The 14850-nt window shown below is 37.4% G+C and overlaps 1 protein-coding gene across 1 annotated transcript; it reads right to left on the reverse strand.

Moving 5' to 3' along the window:
- Positions 1 to 2154: 2154 nt before the first annotated feature.
- Positions 2155 to 9593, reverse strand: cbx1b (chromobox homolog 1b (HP1 beta homolog Drosophila)). The gene is made up of 6 exons (XM_073828121.1): positions 9458 to 9593; positions 8905 to 8971; positions 6251 to 6425; positions 6020 to 6170; positions 5779 to 5873; positions 2155 to 3326 (listed from the first exon to the last, which is right to left on the reverse strand). The coding sequence occupies exons 2-6, from the start codon at positions 8948 to 8950 to the stop codon at positions 3182 to 3184; spliced, it is 612 nt and encodes a 203-aa protein (XP_073684222.1). The 5' UTR covers positions 8951 to 8971; positions 9458 to 9593; the 3' UTR covers positions 2155 to 3181.
- Between the last annotated feature and the right edge of the window lie 5257 nt (positions 9594 to 14850).

The raw sequence follows: 14850 nt of genomic DNA on the forward strand, positions 1-14850 counted from the left end.
GCCGGACGAAGATGATTGGCGGGCCGCCAATTGAATAGCCCTGGTTTATACCGTTAAAAAAAAAAAAAAAAAAAAAAAAACATCGGCCCACAAAATCACCATCGGCCCACCGGGAAAATGCCCGGTATGCCCGATGGCCAGTCCAGCCATGGCCTGAATAAAGTAGCCGTTCCTTTTCACAAGCCGCTGTGACTTCCGTGAAAATATGACGTCCGATCTACTCAGTCACCGCCTTCAGTCACCACCCCCAGCACCAACCAGCGTCCCACCCTCCTTTTGTCAAACCTCGACAACTTCGCGTCCATGCCATTGCTGAACAACAACAACAACAACACGAAAACAAGTGGAGAAAACCCTGTTCAGTCAATAGATGTCAAAGCTACGTCATTGCACAGGCTTCCGAACAACGTTAATATAATACCAGTGGCACGTCAACTTCAGCCTCTTTCACACAGCCATTCCGGAAAATACACAGATAATGTGTCCCATGATTTGTTCCGGAATTGTTTAATTTAGTTCATTCACAGTTGCTTTCCGGAATCTGTGTGCTTTACACACAACCTGTAAAGACATTTGGATGTGAGATGTAATGCGACGCGTACATTTCACTAAACTGAAACTATGATTTTCAGCGCTGATAGTGAGGAGCTCCCGGATCGCTGCTTCATTCCACTTTGCACGTATTTTTTCCGTCGTGAAGAGTCGCAGGGTAACGTGCATCATCACTACAACACTGCCTTTATGGCATTTGGTTCTGGCTTTTGTTCACACAGCGCTCGTTCCCGTAATTTTCCGGAATCAGCGCGCATTGTGAAAGGGGCTTTACTAAAGCAACAGTTACGTAACTTACTGCATTCAGTGTTTGAAAAAGAAAAAACATTAATGATCGTTCTGAAATATCCTGTTGAGCATCACCAAGCCACAGCAGGCTAGGCTCTGGGGCTAGACTACAGCATACATGACCGTAGTTACTTGTGGTTGGCTTGGATGTGCGTCACTCAGAAAACAACAGGCCAATCAGAAGTGATACTCATGAATATTAATTAGATGGGCCAAAATCGACCTGTTTTTGACAGAGCTCCTAAAAAAGGAGCTGTAAAAATATATTGAGATGGATTTTGGCACTTATACCGCAGATATATATTCTTAAGGACATCAACAGCTAAAATAAACCTCCAGAAATGTGTACAATATGGGACCTTTAAAGGCACAATATGTAAGATTTTTTTATTAAAATATTCGAAAAAACACTAGAACGTGATATATATTTTGCTGACTTGTGTACTTACATTATCGAAATGTTTCGAAGAATGTTTTAATCCAGAGAAATAAGCAATTTTGTCTAGCGACACGGACCGTTTCCTCCTGCGTCGCCTGCCATTGACGTCACACACCATCGGTTTTCCAGTTTTATTTTGTAGAAAACATAGAAACCCCTAAGACACTTTACTATATTATTTATTTTATCAGACAGGTGATGAACACACAAAGTAGCATTATAACAAAACTTTCAACACACTCAAATGCATCTAGTATGATAAACAGCGCTGTTTTACCTCACATACGCAGGACAGGAAGAAGCTGAAGCGGTCGACTGTGGCATAATGAAATCTCTGCTGCTTTCAAGCCATGTATCGTTAAGAGCGAGCTGGGGGGTGTTCCATAAAACAAGTTTACCAAATAAGTCAGGCTTATTTCAGTTAGTCTGGTTTATTTTGAGCCAAATCAAATGACAATAAGTCAGACTAACTAAAATAAGCCTGGCTTATTTGGTAAATTCGTTTTATGGAACACCCCTCTGGTCTGCCACTTTAAACTCTCTAGCTTATGACTGCAGAATTGATTCTGATTGGCTGTCAATGTTTTTATCATTCATCAGTTGGAAAAAATCGTTCTGAAAGCAAATCTAAAGATCTGTGACTCTGCTATTCTTTAATATTGAGTATCTTTAGCATTATCTTTATAGTTATTATCCTTGCTGTAAACAGGTCTTTAGTTTTGAAAATCTTTATCGGGGGTACTTCAAAAAAGTCAAAAGGGTTCAGCTGACAACAACAACAACAAAAAATCCTAGTATATGTAGAAAATGTAATTTACAAGAATGAAAAGTATTGACCAATGTTCTTAAATAAGTATGACTAGTTTTGACAGAAATACAACAAAGATTTTTATTTTTTGAAAATGGTGTTTCATTGGCAAATGCTCTGATAATATGCAATAATAACATGGTTAAACAAAACTAGCATACAATCGTTAAAGCTCAGAACGTAAAAACGTACGTTAAACGTCTACAGGAGAACAAATGTTACAGTTTTTCTACTTCGTTGTGTGACGGTAATAAGACAAAGTGTATCAAAGTAAAAACCGAACTTCAGCTGACTGTACACAGTGATACCCGATGTGCTAGGAAATGGCAAACATATTTACAAACACAAATGTCAAGACCATGTCAAGAAAGACTTAATATCCATTGGAGCCGACTCACAAATAGCACCTATGCTGAGACCAGACACATCATGGGCAAACAAACACTGAAGAGTAACAGCTGCTGGCATGTCTTTATAAAACCAATCGTATCAAAGCCAGTTCCGAACGTTAAATAAGGCCTATATCTTAAACCTCTTTTTCCATGGGCCTGCATACAGTCATGCATTCAATGATCACCTGCATTGACAGATATATAAAATTGTAATGTTCTTAATAATCTGTTAAGGCAGTAATATTTTAACATTAGTATATATACATAAAATTAAGAATTGAGGAATACATCAGGACGTTTTTCGAGACAGCTACAGCATCAAACGAAACCGACCCAGTATGATAGACTAAACGTTGTAATCTACACAGGGTAGGGAGGAAATGTTCAACATTTCTATCATGTAAAGAACACTATTTCACATGTATCATGATTCTGTGATTCTCCTTCAATGTTGCATGATTTTAATCGTGTGAATGTTTAATGATCTGAATGTTTTCGTCAATGCATGAAGAGTACATTAAATGTGCAAAGTCACCTGTCAAGCACAGCAGTGTCTATTTGCTTCATCTATGGCAACGGTGCCCAAACTAAAATATGCTGAAACCTATGTAGATGACATTTTTCCTTTTTAAAAGAACAAAATAAGCATATCAATGGCCACGACTGAGATTGACTGTCCCTTACAAGTTTTTTTTTGTTTGTTTAGTTTTTGTCATCCTTTTTCTCTTCCTCTTCAGTGGGGTATGAATGCCAGGTGAGACGTTCCTCGTAAAAGGAGATGACCACTTGCGGACACTTCACATTCGCCTCTTTGGCCGGTACTAGATCAGCTTCATCAGAGTTTTTCCTGAAGTATAAAAACACAAAAGACAACATTAACAAACGACCAGCTATTTCTCATCCGAGATGGATTTCCTCAGTAGAGGAAACCGAGGGCAATTGTAACATTTACATTTTCCTTCAACTCACAACTCAAAATATACCAACAATCTTTTGGTATAACAGTACGACTGCATTTTAAGCATGCCCGATTTATTTGGTAAGTTTGGCAACAAGAAATGTCATGTTCTTAATAAATACTTAATTCAAAAGCTGCAGATCATACAGCAAGTTTATGTTCTTAGTATTGAGCTAAGATGAGATCAATCAGTGATGTTTGGTCTTTTTTGCTGTATGAATGTGCAGGTCGGAGTTCACCAAACTTGAACTTTGGTATCCGGGATGATGAAGCTTGCATTTCCACTCGCGTTCACATGCATATGAATGGAAATGAATGGAATCCTAGGTGGTCACACTTAAAAGGGATAGTTCACATTAAAAATGAATATTCTGTCATCATTTACTCATCCTCGTGTAATTCCAAGCCAGTATGATTTTCCTTTTTCTGCAGGAGGACAAAATACACTATATCTCCTTTTGTGTTACATAGAACATGAAGGAGAGTAAATGACAGAATTTTCATTTTTAGATGAAATACTCCTTTAACAGTGAATGGGGGCAATTGTAATACTTACGTAAAAAACATTTTACATAAATCTAGCAAAAATATTGCAAGTAGCAGGAAATGCATAAACTTGTATACTGCATAAACCACATATAGCTTAAATACACTGTTTGCTTGCTTGTGACAAATAAAAGTATCTGCCAAAACTTGTCTAAAGCTAGACACACTACCATTCAAAAGTCTGGGGTTGTTATTTTTTAAAAATATTTTTAAAAGAAGTCTCTTATGGACATAAAAGCAGCATTTATTTAAATAAAAAATATAGTACAAAATAAATATTGTGAAATATATAAAGATATATATAGGATATATCAGAAATGTATCAACATTTTCAATTTCATGTCTTGTATTTTAATTTTTATTCTATTTTTAAAAACTTTTAACATCATATAATTTATTCCTTTTATCATGGAATTTATTCCCATGATGGTAAAGCTTAATTTTCAGCAGTTATTACTCCAGCCTTCAGTGTCACATGATTCTTCAGAAATCATTCTAATATGCGGATTTGCTGCTCAAGAAATATTTATCATCAATATCGAAAATGTTTAATGTTTCCAAAATGAGCATTTCTTTAAAAGAGCAATCTTTAGTAACATTACAAATGTTTTCACTGTCTTTTAAAGAATCCTTGCTGAATAAAACTATTCATTTAAAAAAAATTTAAATAAATACACTGCCGTTCAAAAGTTTGGGATCAGTAAGATTTTTGTTTTTTTAAAGTCCCTTATGCTTAAAGCTCCATTTATTTGATCAAAAATACAGAAAAAATACATATTATTGCAGTTTAAAATAACAGATTTCCATTTTAATAAACTCTAAAATATAATTTATTTCTGTAATGCAAAGCTGAATTTTCATCATCCATTACTCCAGTCTTCAGCGTCACACAATCCTTCAGAAATCGTTTATAATATGCTAACCTATTATAAATGTTGAAAACAGTTGTGCTGCTTAGTATTTTTTTAGAACTTGTGATACTTTTTTCAGGATTCTTTGATGAATAAAAAGTTAAAAGAACGGTATTTATTCAAAACAGAAATCTTTTCTAACAATAAGTCTTTACTATCACTTTTTATCAATTTAACACATCCTTGCTGAATAGAAGTATTATTTCTTTCAAAGAAAGAAAGAAAAAGTGTACTGATGGTAGTGTATATTGTTACAAAAGATTTCTATTTTAAATAAATTCTGTTCTTTTTAACATTTTACTCAAAATCCTGAAAAAAGTATCATAGCTTCCAAAAATTGTGTAATGATGCAGAAAATTCAACTCACAGGAATAAATTATATTTTAAAGTATATTAAAATAGAAAACCACTATTTTTAAACTGCAATAATGTATCATCACTATGTGTCTGTATTTTTATTTCAATAAACGCAGCTTTGATGAGCAGAAAAGACTTCTTTGAAATGCATTAAAAATCTTACTGATCCCAAACTTTTGAATATATAGCATTTCTTACACATCTTAAATGTTAAGTGTTACAATTACCCCCAACCCGAGAAGTGATCAAATGTTGCATAGTAGCTACCAGTTAAAATGTTAACATTTTTTTATTTTTGTGCACTGTTAACCAGTTGAAAGACATTTCAATTTAAAGGCATCAAAACTTTATATAGCAAAAGAAAAAAAAAAAGTGTATTTTTCCTCACACGGAGCATATACTAAACAGATGCGGTTTGAAGAAATGTAGTGTTACAATTGCCCCCAGTCTCTCCTAATGCTGCTCAGGAACTGTCCCTCTAAGCCAATACTTGTTTGGTTCTTACAGGTAACAATTTCCATACAAACCATTTCATGAGGAACATGAGTTCTCCACTTGAGTCTGTAGCACCAATAATCCTCTCAGGATCCAAACCACGTGCAAAACCTCTGAGTTTCTCAGGCTATATTAAGAGAGATGGCATGTAAGACACTGTTTAGCCCATTCAAGTTCTTTTGGTTTTCTAATGTTTTAAAGACACTTCCTGACCAGCTTATAGACATGGAATGATGTAGACATCTCAGATCCTCACAACTTCATGGCTCTTACCTCATCCTTGCGCTTTTTGGTCTCCTTTCCATCTCCGCCTGACTCGGCCCGCCTCTTGCCTCCAGACTCAGCTGTCTTCTGTGACTGAAGGAATTCTGCTATGAGGTCAGGACAGTCTAGGTTTTCCTCTGGCTCCCAGGTGTTGTCCTCACTGAGGAAAATAAATCAATTAATAAATGAACACACTAGGATATTCACACAAAATCAAGACATCTAACTGCAGCTACTCACTCAGAAAAGCCTTTCCACTTGAGGAGATACTCCACTTTTCCCTTCACCACGCGCCGATCTAGGACCTTTTCCACAACATACTCCTCTTCTTCTTCCTCTACCACTTCTTCCACTTTCTTTTTGTTCTGTTTTTTCCCTGTTGTTGATTGCTTGGTTTCAGTTTGAGAAACTGGAGCTGGATACATGAATGGTTGTGGGAAAATTCATAAATAAACATACAAGTTGACCTTAGTCATTTACCACAGTTTATGTCAAAATACCACAGTTACTACAGTGGTTATTTCTACAACAAGACAGTGGTAACTTGATACCAACCACTAAATTAAAGGGACAGTTCACTCAAAATAAAACATCAGCCATTATTTAATCACAAAATGAGATGTTGACCACATTCACTTTCATTTAATATTTTCCATACAATGAAAAAAAAAGAAAGGCTGTCATTCCTCAAAACAACTCATTTTGTGTTCTGCAGAAGAAAATAAGCCATACAGGTTTGAAACAACATGAGGGTGAATAAACATGGGCAGTGATGGGTAGTTACATGTAATTTGGATTACATAAGCAGACTCCAGAAATTTTACTTGCAATTAGATTAAATTACATTTTAAAAATCTTATAATCAGATATACATTACTTTTGTATGGATTACATGCTTACATATATATCACACATTACTTTAACCTAAAATATTTAAATAGTCTCTCTGTGATTTAAAAGTTCATATTTCCATAATTTAAAAGAATCACACACTACCAGTCAAAAGTTTTTAAATGTTTTTTTTTTTAAAGAAGTCTCTTCTGCTCACCAAGCCTGCATTTATTTGATCTAAAGTACAGCAAAAGCAGTAATATTGTGAAATATTTTTACTATTTTAAAATTTATTATTTCTAATTTATTCCTGTGATCAAAGCTAAATTTTCAGCATTTTTACTCCAGTCTTCACTGTCACATGATCCTTCAGAAATCATTTTAATATGCTGATTTGCTGTTTAAGAAACATTTTTTATTATTATAAATATTTAAAATATTTGAGCAGTTTTTCAGTTTTTCTTTGATGCACACAGAAAGATTCAAATATCAGCATTTATCTGAAACAAAATTTTTTTAGTAACATTATACACTATACCATTCAAAAGCTTGTATAATACAGGCCTAATTGGTGGAGTGCTGCAGAGATTTGTTCTTCTGGAAGGTTCTCCTCTCTCCACAGAGAAACGCTGGAGCTCTTTCAGAAAGACCACCGGGTTCTTGATCACCTCATTGACTGAGGCCCCTCTCACCTGATCGCTCTAGGAAGAATCCTGGTGGTTTCAAACTTATTCCATTTACGGATGGGACCTTCAATGTTGCAGAATTTTTTCTGTACTCTGAGGTCTACAGACAATTCCTTGGCCTCCATGGCTTGGTTTGTGCTCTGAGATGCACTGTTAACTGTGGGACCTTATATAGACAGGTGTGTGCCTTTCCAAATCATGTCCAATCAACTGAATTTACCACAGACAGACTCCAATCAAGTTGTAGAAACATCTGAAGGATAATCAGTGGGATAATAAATTATAGAAATTAATACTTTCATTTAGGAAGGATGCTTTAAATTGATCAAAAGTGACAATAAAGACATGTATAATGTTACAAAAGACTAAAAAAAGATTTATTTCAGATAAATGCTGTTCTTCTGAACTTTCTATTCATTAAACAAACCTAAATAATTCTACTCAGCTGTTTTTAACATAATACTAATAATAAATGTTTTTTGAGCAGCAAATCCTAAAATTTATAGAAAGCAGTTATTTTAAAAAGTAAAAAATAAAAAAACCGGGGGTTAATGTTGTTAATAATAAACAATTATATATATATATATATATATATATATATATATATATATATTTTTTTTTTTTTTTTTTTTTCTCAATATATATATCATAGTTTGGTACAAAATAGCCCCATTCAAATATATGTAATGAAGGAGATCAAAAGCAATCAAAAAGTAATAAAACTAATCTATAATCTATCAGATTACATAATGAACTACAATTTGCAAGTAATCTCCCAGCACTAATAACGGTGTACTATCCCTTTAAACAAAATGATTACGAACACTTCTGACACCTTCAACATTTCTTACACTATCACAGTTTATTCGATGCAGTTTAGAAAATAGTAATAAAATGACAAAAACTGAAGAGTTAAACTGTCAGAACAAATTCATCTTGATAATATCAGATAACTTTGATAGAAAGGTACGTAATGGTTTACAATAATCCAAAAATTCAGACAGCTGTTATAATGACAATATTTACACAACTATCAATAATTTGTTGACCAATTACCAAGCAATGCTTAATTTTGTTCAGTCTGTGGTGTCAAAAAGTCACATTAGCAATTAAAGAAAAACACTTAAGCAAAGAATGATCAAATTTCAAAATGTCTGAATAATTTTTGGTCCCAAATATTTATCACAGTTTATTTTGCTGTCCTCACTTACATAAATGAACTACAGTGTTCGGCACCCAGCAGTAAACATTATATCTGGTGTCTGAATAATTTTTGGTTTGGATGAGATGTCATGTGAATTTATTATGGATTTACAGCAAATAAGACAGTAACTATGGGGTTTTGATTTGTTTCCAGTGCAATAAAAAAGTCCAAACCTTCAGTCACAGCAGCATCGGCTGAAGGCTCTGACGTTTGGCTCATATTTCCAAGGGCTCTTAACAGCTGGAAATATATAGAGAAATACTTATAAAACACATAAAATGTATTCTGTTAGATACATCGATCACAAATACTTCGTAGGCACACTACACTTATTTTACACATTTTATCTGAACGTGTGTTGGTTTACCTATGGTTTGCAGCTGTATTACACATCTGCATGCATAATATGACAAACACTAGGACTGTCTTTAATGCATTTGAGATGACAGGCCAGCGAGAGCGACAAAACCCATTCAGAATAAATGCATTGCATGCTTCACGTGCTGTGCTCGCTTTGATGGACAGAGCAGGACGCCACTTTTTTTACTGTATTTTGTTCCTCCATGTTGTTTTAGACAGCGCAAGCACGCTCTTCGATGTCTGCTGTGGTCAAAACATCTTTCTTGCATCCTTGCCGCAGCACGTTTGATCGCTGCAATTTTACCACAACAAACACTCTGTGCACGAGCACGCAAAGCGGCGGCACGCCGATACAAACGCACTTACTTGTATCTCGCTGAGATAAAGATGAAATAAAGCTGATGTGCATGTATTTAAATCCGAAATGAATAGGTTGCAGTGATTAATTACAGACGTCTACTGTGCTGTGATGCTGCTGAATGTGGCTGTTATTCACGCCCACTTCCGTCATAGAAATGAGACAAAACGGTGACTTCCGGTGTAATTACCTCCATGGTTGCTTTCATCATAAAGTGGATTTGCTTTATTAGATATGTAGGAGGATGCAATTATGACTGGTGTTAAGCAATACTGGTCTTACAGCCTAATATCTACTATTTCCTCCATTGAAATCCTCCTTATTCCTTTCTCCCATGTTGCTTCAACAAAGCAGATGTGTGAGCATCTTCACAACTGAGATGCAGCATCTGTGTTGCTTTTGCAGACATTCTAACTTCCTTTCGCAGTTTCTGAAGGGAATGTGTGAAAATGTGGGCTTCACATTATGCAACCTTTGACATGTTGCAAAAGCCATACTAAAATATGTGGTTTCAGATGCTGCTTCTGCGTGAATGCATTAATTGTTGTCAGTATTGTTGTGTTGTCAGTTTCGGTGTTCATAATTTATGTGTGTATGTGTAAATACACATTTTTGTGGTATATATTTAGCTTATGTGTTGCATTTGTAGAGGTAATAAGTGGCAAATAAACAAATGTGACTCTGGTCCACAAAACCAGTCATAAGGAACTTTTTTTAAAATTAAGCTTTCCATTGATGTATGGTTTGTTAGGATAAGACAACATTTGGCTGAGATACAACTATTTGAACATCTGGAATCTGAGGGTGCAAAAAAATCTAAATATTGAGAAAATTGCCTTTAAATTTGTCCAAATGAAGTTCTTAGCAATGCATATTGCTAATCAAAAATTAACTTTTGATATATTGATGGTATGAAATTTACAAAATATCTTTATGGAACATAATCCTTACTTAAACTCACTTTCAGAACAAAAATTTCAGATAATGTACTCACCCCCTTGTCATCCAAGATATTCATGTCTTTCTTTTTTCATGTTTTTTGAGAAAAAACCTTTTAGGAATTCTTTACATGTAATGGACTTCTATGGTGCCCCCGAATTTGAACTTACAAAATGCAGTTTAAATTCAGCTTCAAAGGGCTCTTAATGATCCCAGCCGAGGAAGAAGGGTCTTATTTAGCGAAACAATTGGGCATTTTCTAAAAACATTTACAATTTATATACTTTTTAATCTCTACACAGAGTAGAGCTAGACAAGATGATCATTTAAGGTTAAAAAGTATATAAATTGTAATTAAAAAAAATAACCAATCTGTTTGCTAGATAAGACCCTTCTTTCCTCGGCTGTGATCGTTTAGAGCCCTTTGAAGCTGCAATTTGGAAATTCAAACTGAATTGTAAATCATAATTAAAAAATAAATATATAATCAAATGTTTTTATTGGCAAACTATAAAGAGACAATATTATGTAGGCTGTTTCAAGCTCATTGAAGTAAGTTTGGTGCCCATGGAAACAACGGTCATGTCAGCATAGTGACAGAACAACCAATGAGAGAATGGAAAGCACACCCTTAGAAACAAGGATTCAACCTGTCCATCCCATCAGAAAATGGATTTAGCACTTTGATTGGCCCTATTTATATATTACTGCTTATTATTAAATTTAAATAGTTCATATTTAATTTATTGATTATTTTATTAATATATTTCCCAGCATAAACCAGCAAAGGACCAGCAAATGACCAGCATAAACCAGCTAAGGACCAGCATAAACCAGCAAAGGACCAGCAAAGGACCAGCATAAACCAGCAAAGGACCAGCATAAACCAGCAAAGGACCAGCATAAACCAGCAAAGGACCAGCATAAACCAGCAAAGGACCAGCATAAACCAGCTAAGTACCAGCATAAACCAGCAAAGGACCAGCATAAACCAGCAAAGGACCAGCATAAACCAGCTAAGTACCAGCATAAACCACCAAAGGACCAACATAAACCAGCAAAGGACCAGCATAAACCAGCAAAGGACCAGCATAAACCAGCAAAGGACCAGCATAAACCAGCTAAGTACCAGCATAAACCACCAAAGGACCAACATAAACCAGCAAAGGACCAGCATAAACCAGCTAAGTACCAGCATAAACCACCAAAGGACCAACATAAACCAGCAAAGGACCAGCATAAACCAGCAAAGGACCAGCATAAACCAGCTAAGTACCAGCATAAACCACCAAAGGACCAGCATAAACCACCAAAAGACCAACATAAACCAGCAAAGGACCAGCATAAACCAGTTAAGTACCAGCATAAACCAGCAAAGGACCAGCATAAACCTGCAAAGGACCAGCATAAACCAGCAAAGGACCAGCAAATGACCAGCATAAACCAGCTAAGGACCAGCATAAACCAGCAAAGGACCAGCAAAGGACCAACATAAACCAGCAAAGGACCAGCATAAACCAGCAAAGGACCAGCGTAAACCAGCAAAGGACCAGCGTAAACCAGCAAAGGACCAGCATAAACCAGCAAAGGACCAGCATAAACCAGCAAAGGACCAGCATAAACCAGCTAAGTACCAGCATAAACCACCAAAGGACCAGCATAAACCAGCAAAGGACCAGCGTAAACCAGCAAAGGACCAGCGTAAACCAGCAAAGGACCAGCATAAACCAGCAAAGGACCAGCATAAACCAGCAAAGGACCAGCATAAACCAGCTAAGTACCAGCATAAACCACCAAAGGACCAACATAAACCAGCAAAGGACCAGCATAAACCAGCAAAGGACCAGCATAAACCAGCTAAGTACCAGCATAAACCACCAAAGGACCAACATAAACCAGCAAAGGACCAGCATAAACCAGCAAAGGACCAGCATAAACCAGCTAAGTACCAGCATAAACCACTAAAGGACCAGCATAAACCACCAAAAGACCAGCATAAACCACCAAAAGACCAACATAAACCAGCAAAGGACCAGCATAAACCAGTTAAGTACCAGCATAAACCAGCAAAGGACCAGCATAAACCAGCAAAGGACCAGCAAATGACCAGCATAAACCAGCAAAGGACCAGCATAAACCAGCAAAGGACCAGCATAAACCTGCAAAGGACCAGCATAAACCAGCAAAGGACCAGCAAATAACCAGCAAAGGACCAGCAAAGGACCAGCATAAACCAGCAAAGGACCAGCAAATGACCAGCATAAACCAGCAAAGGACCAGCATAAACCTGCAAAGGACCAGCATAAACCAGCAAAGGACCAGCATAAACCAGCTAAGGACCAGCATAAACCAGCAAAGGACCAGCATAAACCAGCAAAGGACCAGCATAAACCAGCTAAGTACCAGCATAAACCACCAAAGGACCAACATAAACCAGCAAAGGACCAGCATAAACCAGCTAAGTACCAGCATAAACCACCAAAGGACCAACATAAACCAGCAAAGGACCAGCATAAACCAGCAAAGGACCAGCATAAACCTGCTAAGTACCAGCATAAACCAGCAAAGGACCAGCATAAACCTGCTAAGTACCAGCATAAACCACCAAAGGACCAACATAAACCAGCAAAGGACCAGCATAAATCAGCAAAGGACCAGCATAAACCAGCAAAGGACCAGCATAAACCAGCTAAGTACCAGCATAAACCACCAAAGGACCAACATAAACCAGCAAAGGACCAGCATAAACCAGCTAAGTACCAGCATAAACCACCAAAGGACCAACATAAACCAGCAAAGGACCAGCATAAACCAGCAAAGGACCAGCATAAACCTGCTAAGTACCAGCATAAACCACCAAAGGACCAACATAAACCACCAAAAGACCAACATAAACCAGCAAAGGACCAGCATAAACCAGTTAAGTACCAGCATAAACCACCAAAGGACCAGCATAAACCACCAAAAGACCAACATAAACCAGCAAAGGACCAGCATAAACCAGTTAAGTACCAGCATAAACCAGCAAAGGACCAGCATAAACCTGCAAAGGACCAGCATAAACCAGCAAAGGACCAGCAAATGACCAGCATAAACCAGCTAAGGACCAGCATAAACCAGCAAAGGACCAGCAAAGGACCAACATAAACCAGCAAAGGACCAGCATAAACCAGCAAAGGACCAGCGTAAACCAGCAAAGGACCAGCGTAAACCAGCAAAGGACCAGCATAAACCAGCAAAGGACCAGCATAAACCAGCTAAGTACCAGCATAAACCACCAAAGGACCAGCATAAACCAGCAAAGGACCAGCGTAAACCAGCAAAGGACCAGCGTAAACCAGCAAAGGACCAGCGTAAACCAGCAAAGGACCAGCATAAACCAGCAAAGGACCAGCATAAACCAGCTAAGTACCAGCATAAACCACCAAAGGACCAACATAAACCAGCAAAGGACCAGCATAAACCAGCAAAGGACCAGCATAAACCAGCTAAGTACCAGCATAAACCACCAAAGGACCAACATAAACCAGCAAAGGACCAGCATAAACCAGCAAAGGACCAGCATAAACCAGCTAAGTACCAGCATAAACCACTAAAGGACCAGCATAAACCACCAAAAGACCAGCATAAACCACCAAAAGACCAACATAAACCAGCAAAGGACCAGCATAAACCAGTTAAGTACCAGCATAAACCAGCAAAGGACCAGCATAAACCAGCAAAGGACCAGCAAATGACCAGCATAAACCAGCAAAGGACCAGCATAAACCAGCAAAGGACCAGCATAAACCTGCAAAGGACCAGCATAAACCAGCAAAGGACCAGCAAATAACCAGCAAAGGACCAGCAAAGGACCAGCATAAACCAGCAAAGGACCAGCAAATGACCAGCATAAACCAGCAAAGGACCAGCATAAACCTGCAAAGGACCAGCATAAACCAGCAAAGGACCAGCATAAACCAGCTAAGGACCAGCATAAACCAGCAAAGGACCAGCATAAACCAGCAAAGGACCAGCATAAACCAGCTAAGTACCAGCATAAACCACCAAAGGACCAACATAAACCAGCAAAGGACCAGCATAAACCAGCTAAGTACCAGCATAAACCAGCAAAGGACCAGCATAAACCAGCTAAGTACCAGCATAAACCACCAAAGGACCAACATAAACCAGCAAAGGACCAGCATAAACCAGCTAAGTACCAGCATAAACCAGCAAAGGACCAGCATAAACCAGCTAAGTACCAGCATAAACCACCAAAGGACCAACATAAACCAGCAAAGGACCAGCATAAACCAGCTAAGTACCAGCATAAACCACCAAAGGACCAACATAAACCAGCAAAGGACCAGCATAAACCAGCAAAGGACCAGCATAAACCAGCTAAGTACCAGCATAAACCACTAAAGGACCAGCATAAACCACCAAAGGACCAACATAAACCAGCAAAGGACCAGCATAA

The sequence above is a fragment of the Garra rufa genome, chromosome 22, assembly GCF_049309525.1.
Source record: "Garra rufa chromosome 22, GarRuf1.0, whole genome shotgun sequence".
Lineage (NCBI taxonomy): Eukaryota > Metazoa > Chordata > Actinopteri > Cypriniformes > Cyprinidae > Garra > Garra rufa.